This window comes from Coregonus lavaretus (assembly GCF_964263955.1).
Source record: "Coregonus lavaretus genome assembly, contig: HAP1_SCAFFOLD_767, whole genome shotgun sequence".
Classification (NCBI taxonomy): domain Eukaryota; kingdom Metazoa; phylum Chordata; class Actinopteri; order Salmoniformes; family Salmonidae; genus Coregonus; species Coregonus lavaretus.
Window position 1 is genome coordinate 192,621 of NW_028162741.1, and position 13,511 is coordinate 206,131.

General features: G+C 46.2%; 1 protein-coding gene across 1 annotated transcript; it reads left to right on the forward strand.

Moving 5' to 3' along the window:
- The first annotated feature begins 2,419 nt into the window (after positions 1–2,419).
- Positions 2,420–12,515, forward strand: LOC311118939 (ras-related protein Rab-11A). Its single transcript, XM_084193689.1, has 5 exons — positions 2,420–2,576; positions 3,475–3,670; positions 10,625–10,818; positions 11,235–11,315; positions 11,551–12,515. The coding sequence occupies exons 1-5, from the start codon at positions 2,537–2,539 to the stop codon at positions 11,685–11,687; spliced, it is 648 nt and encodes a 215-aa protein (XP_084049815.1). The 5' UTR covers positions 2,420–2,536; the 3' UTR covers positions 11,688–12,515.
- The last annotated feature ends 996 nt before the right edge of the window (positions 12,516–13,511 follow it).

Below are 13,511 nucleotides of genomic sequence, written 5' to 3' on the forward strand. Positions count from 1 at the left end.
ATGGCTGTGCGAAGTTGCTGGATATATTGGCGGAAACTGGAACACGCTGTCGTACACGTCGATCCAGAGCATCCCAAACATGCTCAATGGGTGACATGTCTGGTGAGTATGCAGGCCATGGAAGAACTGGAAGATTTTCAGCTTCCAGGAATTGTGTACAGATCCTTGCGACATGGGGCCGTGCATTATCATGATGAAACATGATGTGATGGCGGCGGATGAATGGCACGACAATGGGCCTCAGGATCTCGTCACAGGATCTCTGTGCATTACAATTGCCATCGTGTCCGTAACTTATGCCTGCCCATACCATAAGCCCACCTTGCAGCACTCTGTTCACAACGTTGACATCAGCAAACCGCTCTCACACGTCTGCCATTTGCCCGGTACAGTTGGGATTCAATCAGCGAAGAGCACATTTCTCCAGCATGCCAGTGGCCATCGAAGGTGAGCATTTGCCCACTGAAGTCAGTTATGACGCCAAATTGCAGTCAGGTCAAGACCCTGGTGAGGACAATGAGCACGCAGATCAGCTTCCCTGAGACGGTTTCTGACAGTTTGTGAAGAAATTATTTGGTTGTGCAAACCCACAGTTTCATCAGCTGTCCGGGTGGCTGGTCTCAGACGATCCCGCAGGTGAAGAAGCTGGATGTGGAGGTCCTGGGCTGGCGTGGTTACACGTGGTCTGCAGTTGGGAGGCCAGTGGGACGTACTGCCAAATTCTCTAAAACGACGTTGCGGAAGTGCCTTATGGTAGAGAAATTAACATTCAATTATCTGGCAACAGCTCTGGTGGACATTCCTGCAGTCAGTATTCCAATTGCACACACCCTCAAAACTTGAGGCAGCTGTGGGTGGCATTGTGTTGTGTGACAAAATTGCACATTTTAGAGTGGTCTTTATTGTCCCCAGCACAAGGTGCACCTGTGTAATGATCATGCTGTTTAATCAGCTTCTTGATATGCCACACCTGTCAGGTAGATGGATTATCTTGGCAAAGGAGAAATGCTCACTAACAGGGATGTATCTTTATTACCTTTTTAAAAACAAGCACATAGATTTTTTTTTGTGAAGAAGTATTTAACTTCATGTTTGAAAGAACGTCATTCGTAGTCTGTTAATCTGCTGTATTTTAAAGAAATTAAGTTCATGAAGTGAGCTAAACAATAGAGTGCACAACATTCGAGAGGAATAAGCTTTTTGTGCGTATGGAACATTTCTGGGATCTGTTATATCAGCTCATGAAACATGGGACCAATATTTTACATGTTGCGTTTATATTTTTGTTCTAGCTTAGCCCTAGATCCTCTCATAATTATAATTCCCCCGCTGAGGTTAGTATTAGAAAGGTAGCCTTATCAGGACTATTCTGCCACCTAGTGGCAAATCTCATCATTCTTAAAATCCAATATTTGCTTGTATCATGGGTTTTTTATGTGGAGGTATACACTGAGTGTACAAAACATTAGGAACACCGTCCTAATATTGAGTTGCACCCCCTTTTTTGCCCTCAGAATAGCCTCAGTTCGTCTGGCCATGGACTCTACAAGGTGTCGAAAGCGTTCCACAAGGATGCTGGCAGATGTTGACTCCAATGCTTCCCACAGTTGTGTCAAATTGGCTGGATGTTCTTTGGGTGGTGGACCATTCTTGATTCAAGTTGGCTGGATGTCCTTTGGGTGGTAGATCATTGATGATACACAAGGGAAACTGTTGAGCATAAAAAACCCAGCAGCGTTGCAGTTCTTGACACACTCAAACCGGTGCGCCTAGAACCTACTCCCATACCCTGTTTAAAGGCACTTAAATATTTTGTCTTGCTCATTCACCCTCTGAATGGCACGCACACAATCAATTTCTCAATTGTCTCAAGGCTTAAAAATGCTTATTTAACCTGTCTTCTCCCCTTCATCTACACTGATTGAAGTGGATTTTACAGTTCACATCAGTGAGGGTTCATAGCTTTCACCTGGATTTACCTGGTCAGTCATGGAAGGAGCAGGCGTTCCTAATGTTTTGTACACGTAGTGTATTTTGAAGGGCTTTCTGATGGCACCTCCCGTCAGAACATGCCTTCTCTGTGGATCTGCGCCGTATCTGGGACGTGTTAGCGAGAAAAAAAAAACATAGGTTCTACCGAGATTTGAACTCGGATCGCAGGATTCAGAGTCCTGAGTGCTAACCATTACACCATAGAACCCTGTGGTCTAAGAAGTTACATGTTATGTATTTAATAGAGTACCAATGCTCTGTAGCGGTTATTTTCTGTGGTGGAGTACTATTTCACTGGTGTCTTTTTATTTGAAGTGTCTGCAATCCATATCGCAGCAAGGAATATTGGCCTTTGGTTTGCTTTTTTGGGGGGGCTTGTTCCCCCTCCCTTAGCTAGTAAACGTCACAACAAAATCCCGGAAGTGTCAGTCTGAAAACAGACCCCGTCGCCGTTAGCTAGCTGAGTGTTTCAAAATCTATTTGCTAGATCGTCGCATTTTAAACAGCTTATACAAACGAAATACTCCTAATTATCTTTTAGAAAATGGGAACCAGAGACGATGAATACGATTATCTGTTTAAAGGTAACATTACAACATGATTCTCGCTATCGCTAACAAAGCTAGCTAAGGTTTGCTAGCCAGCTGTTTAGCTAGTGTCAATCCTTTTAATTTGTGTCTGTGAAGTATGATATAGCAGGCGTGTGAATAGCTCTGGATTGACACAGTATTTGTTTTATAAACGAAAAATACATATTGATAAATTATAAACACAAATTGTAAAGCAGTTGGATTGCAACGTTAGCTAGCCAAACGCCCAACGTTAGTACGTTCGCTAGTTAGCTAGCTAGCTAGCTAACGTTAGCTGCAGCTGTTTCTAAACAAAGCTGACTTTTGTATGATTAAGTGAGGTCGGGGTGTTTCCCGAGATAGCTAGATGGCTAGTTTAGCTAGCCAGCTGCTTAGCTTGGCTACATGCATCGAACATTGGTTATTATCTAGCTACATTCATCCGTAGATAAATAATGTGAAGTTATTATCATCCTTTCCTGGTTTTTTTTTCTGTGCTGTTTAGTCTAAATTTCACAGATGTCATGTGTTGTGGCTATCTGTTTTGTTGTTGTCTATTTCAAACTGATTGAACATAAAAAGCATAGACTAAGAATTAGCTACACACCACTGTTGATTTTTGACTGTGTCACTGCAAAAGTGAATGGTGGTGGTCAGATATTTTATGTGATGGAATCTTGTCTATGTAGCTACACGTGATGTAACTATGTCATATCCCCATGCAATTGCTACACGTTGACCTTTTGGCAGGGCCTGATTAATGCAGGGGCTTACAGGGGCTGAAGCCCTGGGGGCCAAACCCGTAGGCAGAGAAAAATGGAAGTGTGTGTGTAATCCGGCCCTGACCTTTGGGGTCAATAAAATATTTTATTGAATTGAATCTAATCCATCAGTGATTCCTTTCGTGTTCCAGTGGTTCTGATAGGAGACTCGGGTGTGGGCAAGAGCAACCTGCTCTCTCGTTTCACCCGGAATGAGTTTAACCTGGAGAGTAAGAGCACCATCGGAGTGGAGTTTGCCACCCGCAGTATCCAGGTGGATGGGAAAACTGTGAAGGCTCAGATCTGGGACACGGCAGGACAGGAGCGCTACCGGGCTATCACCTCAGCGTAAGTATGCTGTAGGGTAAAGTTGCCCCCAGATGCTGATCTGGGGTCAGTTTAGCATTTCCCCCACTAATGGTTATGACTGGGGAGGGGGAAGCTGATCCTAGATATGTACCAGGGTTTTTGCGCTGGACAAGTGACCGGGAAGATTTCAATTTATCGAACCTTTGAGAAATCTACCAGTCATCCATATGTAATATATTCCATTTAGCAGACGCCACTTACAGTCATATAATATGTAATATATTCCATTTAGCAGACACCACTTAGTCATGTAATAGATTCCATTTAGCAGACACCACTTAGTCATGTCATATTCCATTTAGCAGACACCACTTAGTCATGTAATATTCCATTTAGCAGACGCCACTTAGTCATGTAATATATTCCATTTAGCAGACACCACTTAGTCATGTAATATATTCCATTTAGCAGACACCACTTAGTCATGTAATATTCCATTTAACAGACACCACTTAGTCATGTAATATATTCCATTTAGCAGACACCACTTAGTCATCTAATATATTCCATTTAGCAGACACCACTTAGTCATGTAATATATTCAATTTAGCAGACACCACTTGGTCATGCACGCATTCATTTTACGTATGGGTGGTCCTGGGAATCGAACCCACGACCCTGGCCTTGCAAGCACCTGACCTACAAAGGGCCATATGGATTGGGTGCGTAACCCATTAGGCTTTCCACCAACGCAGCCAGCGCCATCAATAAACGAGGGATATTGGCCAAATGAGCCAATGTCCTTAAAAACAGCCTATAACTAATTACAAAAACACAATTCCTTGTGTTTTGATCTGTAGCATATGCAAAACTTTATAGCCTATTGTTTTATTGGTTTTTACTTTCCTAAAACAATAATTGTCCACCTCACTGTTCAATTGTCTGAGATTTGAGCACTAAATGCATCAGGGCATTGCATTAGGGCATTGCCACCACAATCTGATGCTGGCACTAAGACCGCACTCAACGAGCTGTATAGAGCCATATGCATATAGGGTGGCAGGTAGCTTAGTGGTTAAGAGCGTTGTGCCAGTAACCGAAAGGTCGCTGGTTCTAATCCCCGAGCCAACTAGGTGAAAAATCTGTCGATGTGCCCTTGAGCAAGGCACTTAACCCTAATTGCTCCTGTAAGTCGCTCTGGATAAGTGACTAAAATGACTAAAATGTAAATGCTAACAAGAAAATGCTCATCCAGAGGCGGCGCTCCTAGTGGCCGGTGATGTAAATGCAGGAAAACTTAAATCCATTTGACCTAATTTCTGCCGTCACCTGTGCAACTAGAGGGTAAAACCTCTACATTGCCTTCAGAAAGTATTCACACCCCTTTACTTTTTCCACATTTTGTTGTGTTACAGCCTGAATTTAAAATGGATTAAATTGAGATGATGTGTCACTGGCCTACACACAATACCCCATAATGTGGAATAATTGTTATGGCAAGCCTAAGTTCAGGAGTAAAAATTTGCTTAACAAGTCACATAAGTTGCATGGACTCAGTCTGTACAATAATAGAGTTTAACATGATTTTTGAATCACTACCTCATCTCAATACCCCACATATACAATTATCTGTAAGGTGGTTCAGCCAAAGACTCAGTACTAACATTACATTTACATTTGCATCATTTAGCAGACGCTGTTATCCAGAGCGACTTACAAATTGGTGCATTCAACTTATGATAGCAAGTGGGACAACCACTTTTTTTCTTCTTTTCTTTTATGGGGGGGTGGAGGAGGGGGGGGTAGAATGATTGCTTTATACTATCACAGGTATTCCTTAAAGAGGTGGGGTTTCAAGTGTCTCCGGAAGGTGGTCAGTGACTCCGCTGTCCTGGCGTCGTGGGGGAGCTTGTTCCACCATTGGGGTGCCAGAGCAGCAAATAGCTTTGACTGGGCTGAGAGGGAACTGTGCTTCTGTAGAGGTAGGGGAGCTAGCAGGCCAGAGGTGGATGAACGTAGTGCCCTCGTTTGGGTGTAGGGTCTGATCAGAGCCTGAAGGTAAGGAGGTGCCGTTCCCCTCACAGCTCCGTAGGCAAGCACCATGGTCTTGTAGTAGATGCGAGCCTCAACTGGAAGCCAGTGGAGTGTGCGGAGGAGCGGGGTGACATGAGAGAACTTGGGAAGGTCGAACACCAGACGGGCTGTGGCGTTCTGGATAAGTTGTAGGGGTTTAATGGCACAGGCAGGGAGCCCAGCCAACAGCGAGTTGCAGTAATCCAGACGGGAGATGACAAGTGCCTGGATTAGGACCTGTGCCACTTTCTGTGTGGATAGGGGTTCAGCCAAAGACTCAGTACTAACATGTCCTAGTGGATAGGGGTTCAGCCAAAGACTCAGTACTAACATGTCCTAGTGGATAGGAGGCCAGCCAAAGACTCAGTACTAACATGTCCTAGTGGATAGGAGGCCAGCCAAAGACTCAGTACTAACATGTCCTAGTGGATAGGAGGCCAGCCAAAGACTCAGTACTAACATATCCTAGTGGATAGGGGTTCAGCCAAAGACTCAGTACTAACATGTCCTAGTGGATAGGAGGCCAGCCAAAGACTCAGTACTAAGATGTCCTAGTGGATAGGAGGCCAGCCAAAGACTCAGTACTAACATGTCCTAGTGGATAGGAGGCCAGCCAAAGACTCAGTACTAACATGTCCTAGTGGATAGGGGTTCAGCCAAAGACTCAGTACTAACATGTCCTAGTGGATAGGAGGCCAGCCAAAGACTCAGTACTAAGATGTCCTAGTGGATAGGAGGCCAGCCAAAGACTCAGTACTAACATGTCCTAGTGGATAGGGGTTCAGCCACTGTGCTGTGTGCTGTTGCTTGCTCTTTGAGGGTCTAGACCTGGGTACTGTAAAGCTCTGAGGGTCTAGACCTGGGTACTGTAAAGCTCTGAGGGTCTAGACCTGGGTACTGTAAAGCTCTCTGAGGGTCTAGACCTGGGTACTGTAAAGCTCTGAGGGTCTAGACCTGGGTACTGTAAAGCTCTGAGGGTCTAGACCTGGGTACTGTAAAGCTCTGAGGGTCTAGACCTGGGTACTGTAAAGCTCTGAGGGTCTAGACCTGGGTACTGTAAAGCTCTGAGGGTCTAGACCTGGGTACTGTAAAGCTCTTTGAGGGTCTAGACCTGGGTACTGTAAAGCTCTGAGGGTCTAGACCTGGGTACTGTAAAGCTCTGAGGGTCTAGACCTGGGTACTGTAAAGCTCTGAGGGTCTAGACCTGGGTACTGTAAAGCTCTCTGAGGGTCTAGACCTGGGTACTGTAAAGCTCTGAGGGTCTAGACCTGGGTACTGTAAAGCTCTCTGAGGGTCTAGACCTGGGTACTGTAAAGCTCTGAGGGTCTAGACCTGGGTACTATAAAGCTCTGAGAGTCTAGACCTGGGGACTGTAAAGCTCTCTGAGGGTCTAGACCTGGGTACTGTAAAGCTCTGAGGGTCTAGACCTGGGTACTGTAAAGCTCTGAGGGTCTAGACCTGGGTACTGTAAAGCTCTTTGAGGGTCTAGACCTGGGTACTGTAAAGCTCTCTGAGGGTCTAGACCTGGGTACTGTAAAGCTCTGAGGGTCTAGACCTGGGTACTGTAAAGCTCTCTGAGGGTCTATACCTGGGTACTGTAAAGCTCTGAGGGTCTAGACCTGGGTACTGTAAAGCTCTGAGGGTCTAGACCTGGGTACTGTAAAGCTCTGAGGGTCTAGACCTGGGTACTATAAAGCTCTGAGAGTCTAGACCTGGGGACTGTAAAGCTCTCTGAGGGTCTAGACCTGGGTACTGTAAAGCTCTGAGGGTCTAGACCTGGGTACTGTAAAGCTCTGAGGGTCTAGACCTGGGTACTGTAAAGCTCTTTGAGGGTCTAGACCTGGGTACTGTAAAGCTCTGAGGGTCTAGACCTGGGTACTGTAAAGCTCTGAGGGTCTAGACCTGGGTACTGTAAAGCTCTGAGGGTCTAGACCTGGGTACTGTAAAGCTCTCTGAGGGTCTAGACCTGGGTACTGTAAAGCTCTGAGGGTCTAGACCTGGGTACTGTAAAGCTCTCTGAGGGTCTAGACCTGGGTACTGTAAAGCTCTGAGGGTCTAGACCTGGGTACTGTAAAGCTCTGAGGGTCTAGACCTGGGTACTGTAAAGCTCTGAGGGTCTAGACCTGGGTACTGTAAAGCTCTGAGTGTCTAGACCTGGGGACTGTAAAGCTCTCTGAGGGTCTAGACCTGGGTACTGTAAAGCTCTGAGGGTCTAGACATGGGTACTGTAAAGCTCTGAGGGTCTAGACCTGGGTACTGTAAAGCTCTTTGAGGGTCTAGACCTGGGTACTGTAAAGCTCTGAGGGTCTAGACCTGGGTACTGTAAAGCTCTGAGGGTCTAGACCTGGGTACTGTAAAGCTCTGAGGGTCTAGACCTGGGTACTGTAAAGCTCTGAGGGTCTAGACCTGGGTACTGTAAAGCTCTGAGGGTCTAGACCTGGGTACTGTAAAGCTCTGAGGGTCTAGACCTGGGTACTGTAAAGCTCTGAGAGTCTAGACCTGGGGACTGTAAAGCTCTCTGAGGGTCTAGACCTGGGTACTGTAAAGCTCTGAGGGTCTAGACCTGGGTACTGTAAAGCTCTGAGGGTCTAGACCTGGGTACTGTAAAGCTCTTTGAGGGTCTAGACCTGGGTACTGTAAAGCTCTGAGGGTCTAGACCTGGGTACTGTAAAGCTCTGAGGGTCTAGACCTGGGTACTGTAAAGCTCTGAGGGTCTAGACCTGGGTACTGTAAAGCTCTCTGAGGGTCTAGACCTGGGTACTGTAAAGCTCTGAGGGTCTAGACCTGGGTACTGTAAAGCTCTCTGAGGGTCTAGACCTGGGTACTGTAAAGCTCTGAGGGTCTAGACCTGGGTACTGTAAAGCTCTGAGGGTCTAGACCTGGGTACTGTAAAGCTCTGAGGGTCTAGACCTGGGTACTATAAAGCTCTGAGGGTCTAGACCTGGGGACTGTAAAGCTCTCTGAGGGTCTAGACCTGGGTACTGTAAAGCTCTGAGGGTCTAGACCTGGGTACTGTAAAGCTCTGAGGGTCTAGACCTGGGTACTATAAAGCTCTGAGAGTCTAGACCTGGGGACTGTAAAGCTCTCTGAGGGTCTAGACCTGGGTACTGTAAAGCTCTGAGGGTCTAGACCTGGGTACTGTAAAGCTCTGAGGGTCTAGACCTGGGTACTGTAAAGCTCTCTGAGGGTCTAGACCTGGGTACTGTAAAGCTCTGAGGGTCTAGACCTGGGTACTGTAAAGCTCTGAGGGTCTAGACCTGGGTACTGTAAAGCTCTGAGGGTCTAGACCTGGGTACTGTAAAGCTCTTTGAGGGTCTAGACCTGGGTACTGTAAAGCTCTTTGAGGGTCTAGACCTGGGTACTGTAAAGCTCTTTGAGGGTCTAGACCTGGGTACTGTAAAGCTCTGAGGGTCTAGACCTGGGTACTGTAAAGCTCTGAGGGTCTAGACCTGGGTACTGTAAAGCTCTGAGGGTCTAGACCTGGGTACTATAAAGCTCTGAGAGTCTAGACCTGGGGACTGTAAAGCTCTGAGGGTCTAGACCTGGGTACTGTAAAGCTCTGAGGGTCTAGACCTGGGTACTGTAAAGCTCTCTGAGGGTCTAGACCTGGGTACTGTAAAGCTCTGAGGGTCTAGACCTGGGTACTGTAAAGCTCTGAGGGTCTAGACCTGGGTACTGTAAAGCTCTGAGGGTCTAGACCTGGGTACTGTAAAGCTCTGAGGGTCTAGACCTGGGTACTGTAAAGCTCTCTGAGGGTCTAGACCTGGGTACGCTAAAGCTCTGAGGGTATAGACCTGGGTACTGTAAAGCTCTCTGAGGGTCTAGACCTGGGTACTGTAAAGCTCTGAGGGTCTAGACCTGGGTACTGTAAAGCTCTGAGGGTCTAGATCTGGGTACGCTAAAGCTCTGAGGGTCTAGACCTGGGTACTGTAAAGCTCTGAGGGTCTAGACCTGGGTACTGTAAAGCTCTTTGAGGGTCTAGACCTGGGTACTGTAAAGCTCTTTGAGGGTCTAGACCTGGGTACTGTAAAGCCCTTTGAGGGTCTAGACCTGGGTACTGTAAAGCTCTGAGGGTCTAGACCTGGGTACTGTAAAGCTCTGAGGGTCTAGACCTGGGTACTGTAAAGCTCTGAGGGTCTAGACCTGGGTACTATAAAGCTCTGAGAGTCTAGACCTGGGGACTGTAAAGCTCTGAGGGTCTAGACCTGGGTACTGTAAAGCTCTGAGGGTCTAGACCTGGGTACTGTAAAGCTCTCTGAGGGTCTAGACCTGGGTACTGTAAAGCTCTGAGGGTCTAGACCTGGGTACTGTAAAGCTCTGAGGGTCTAGACCTGGGTACTGTAAAGCTCTGAGGGTCTAGACCTGGGTACTGTAAAGCTCTGAGGGTCTAGACCTGGGTACTGTAAAGCTCTCTGAGGGTCTAGACCTGGGTACGCTAAAGCTCTGAGGGTATAGACCTGGGTACTGTAAAGCTCTCTGAGGGTCTAGACCTGGGTACTGTAAAGCTCTGAGGGTCTAGACCTGGGTACTGTAAAGCTCTGAGGGTCTAGATCTGGGTACGCTAAAGCTCTGAGGGTCTAGACCTGGGTACTGTAAAGCTCTCTGAGGGTCTAGACCTGGGTACTGTAAAGCTCTGAGGGTCTAGACCTGGGTACTGTAAAGCTCTGAGGGTCTAGACCTGGGTACTGTAAAGCTCTGAGGGTCTAGACCTGGGTACTGTAAAGCTCTGAGGGTCTAGACCTGGGTACTGTAAAGCTCTCTGAGGGTCTAGACCTGGGTACTGTAAAGCTCTGAGGGTCTAGACCTGGGTACTGTAAAGCTCTTTGTGCACTGTTGTTAAAGGGCTATATAGGTACGCTGACTTTTATGGATCAAATTGACCATGCCTCTTTGTCCCCTGTTGATGATGTCATGGTGCAGGTACTACCGAGGAGCGGTGGGGGCCCTGCTGGTCTATGACATCGCCAAGCACCTGACCTATGAAAATGTGGAGCGGTGGTTGAAGGAGCTGAGAGACCATGCAGACACCAACATCGTCATCATGCTAGTGGGCAACAAGAGTGACCTGCGCCACCTCAGGGCAGTGCCCACCGACGAGGCACGAGCATTTGCAGGTTAGAGATGCTGCGCCATTCTGAAGGAGTGTCAGGCACAGAAGAAGCTGTATACATTTCTGTTTTATACTTTCCTTAATTTATGATGCTGCTGACTCACAAAAATGTATGTTTAATAGCACTTTTTATGCTTGCATTCATTCCTGTGGAATGTTCCATAACTGGTACAGTCTCTAATATTCCGTAACTGGTACAGCCTGGTACAGTCTGTAATGTTCCATAACTGGTACAGCCTGGTACAGTCTCTAATATTCCGTAACTGGTACAGCCTGGTACAGTCTGTAATGTTCCATAACTGGTACAGCCTGGTACAGTCTCTAATATTCCGTAACTGGTACAGCCTGGTACAGTCTGTAATGTTCCATAACTGGTACAGTCTCTAAGTTATTTTCTTACGTTGTTTTTTTTCCCCTCAGAGAAAAACGGTTTGTCTTTCCTTGAGACGTCAGCCCTGGATTCCACCAATGTTGAAACTGCTTTCCAGACCATTCTGACAGGTGTGTGTGTGTGAATGTCATTTTTTTAATGTCACATCTGTTGATTTGATCTGCTATCTTGGCAAGACAGACTGGATATGACCTAATCTTCTCTCTCCCTCCTTCCCTCTCTCTCTCTCTCTCTCTCCCTCCCTCTCTTCTCTTTCTTCCTCCCTCTCCCTCCCCTCCCCTCTCTTCCTCTCTCCCTCTCCTCCCCTCTCTTCCCCCCTCTCTTCCTCCCTCTCTCCTCCATCAGAAATCTATCGTATTGTCTCTCAGAAGCAGATGTCAGAACGTCAGGAGAGCGACATGTCTCCTAGCAACAATGTGGTCAACATCCAGGTGCAGCCCACTGAGAACAAACCAAAGATGCAGTGCTGTCAGAACATCTAGCCCTGCCCACGTTACCACCGTACCACTACACCTCTACCCCCTCATATACCCTGTACCCCCACCTCTACCCCCTCATATACCCTTTACCCCCACCTCTACCCCCTCATATACCCTTTACCCCCACCTCTACCCCCTCATATACCCTTTACCCCCACCTCTACCCCCTCATATACCCTGTACCCCCACCTCTACCCCCTCATATACCCTTTACCCCCACCTCTACCCCCTCATATACCCTTTACCCCCACCTCTATCCCCTCATATACCCTGTACACCCACCTTGTTTTAGCTTGCCTGGTGCCCCGTTTGGGTGGAGATTTCACTTTAGAACCAATGAAATGGTCTCTCAAATGTGCACATTTTAGGTGAGGTAAACTGGCTGCACCCACTAACTTACTCAGTTTCATAGGAGTAGTCCCCTCCTCCATTCTCCCCCCCCCCCTCCCCTCCATTCCCTCCTCTCCCCCTCTCCCTCCCTCCTCCTCTCCCCCTCTCCCTCCCTCCTCCTCTCCCTTACTGATCATGATCTGAGAAGCCTAGTCAGTGTCTGTAGTAGTGTGTTCCCCAGCTGAGCCTTTTTCAGACAGGAAGGCATTTCTATCTATCACTTAGATGTAATACTGTTGATGCGCTGACATGTCTTACACAGAAATGTCTTAATATATGATTGTGATTTTTTTTTTTCATTTTCTTCAATTTATGACTTCTTCCATTTTGTGTGTTCCTTGATTTTTACCCATCTTTTTTTTAAACGTTTTTTTTTTTTTTTCCAAATATTGTATCATATTTACTACTAATGTGTATGTATTTAAAGCACACTGAGAATGCTCTGATGTGTCTCTGTCTACGACCCCCCTCCCACCAGTTAGCCTAGCTCCCTCCCCCTCTCTCTAGTACAACGTAATGGGAGGTTTTCAACCACGTGGATGTATTAAGCAGTGTACTAGATAGAACGTGTGCTCCCTGGTCCCTTGTTATACGTGGAGTTGGACGATTTATCTGATTGCTGTAAATAGCTAAGTAAAGACTTGTGCATTAGATCTGTTTGCTGATGGCTTCAAACCATGCCATGGACAGACAGGGGGGCAGGCATCAAACTACCCGACATGTAGAGGAACAACAGCTTTGTAAAATACTTTAACCGTGATCCCAAATGGAACCTTATTCCCTACAGTATATAGTGCACTACTTTTTGTACCAGGGCCCATAGGGAATATGGTCAAATGTAGTGCACTATGTAAGGAATAGAGTACCATTTGGAACACAGATTGTTTGTCACTTTGTTTACAGTCAGTCTGTGGCAGGTCAGCTTTGCATGTTATGATGATGACATCACTTCATGTTTTTATCTTGGTTTAAAAGATGACTGAGTTATCATAACTCTCTGACTGAATTTATGACTGAGTTATCATAACTCTCTGACTGAATTTATGACTGAGTTATCATAACTCTCTGACTGAATTTATGACTGAGTTATCATAACTCTCTGACTGAATTTATGACTGAGTTATCATAACTCTCTGACTGAATTTATGACTGAGTTATCATAACTCTCTGACTGAATTTATGACTGAGTTATCATAACTCTCTGACTGAATTTATGACTGAGTTATCATAACTCTCTGACTGAGTTATCATAACTCTCTGACTGAGTTATCATAACTCTCTGACTGAGTTATCATAACTCTGACTGAATTTATGACTGAGTTATCATAACTCTCTGACTGAATTTATGACTGAGTTATCATAACTCTCTGACTGAATTTATGACTGAGTTATCATAACTCTCTGACTGAATTTATGACTGAGTTATCATAACTCTCT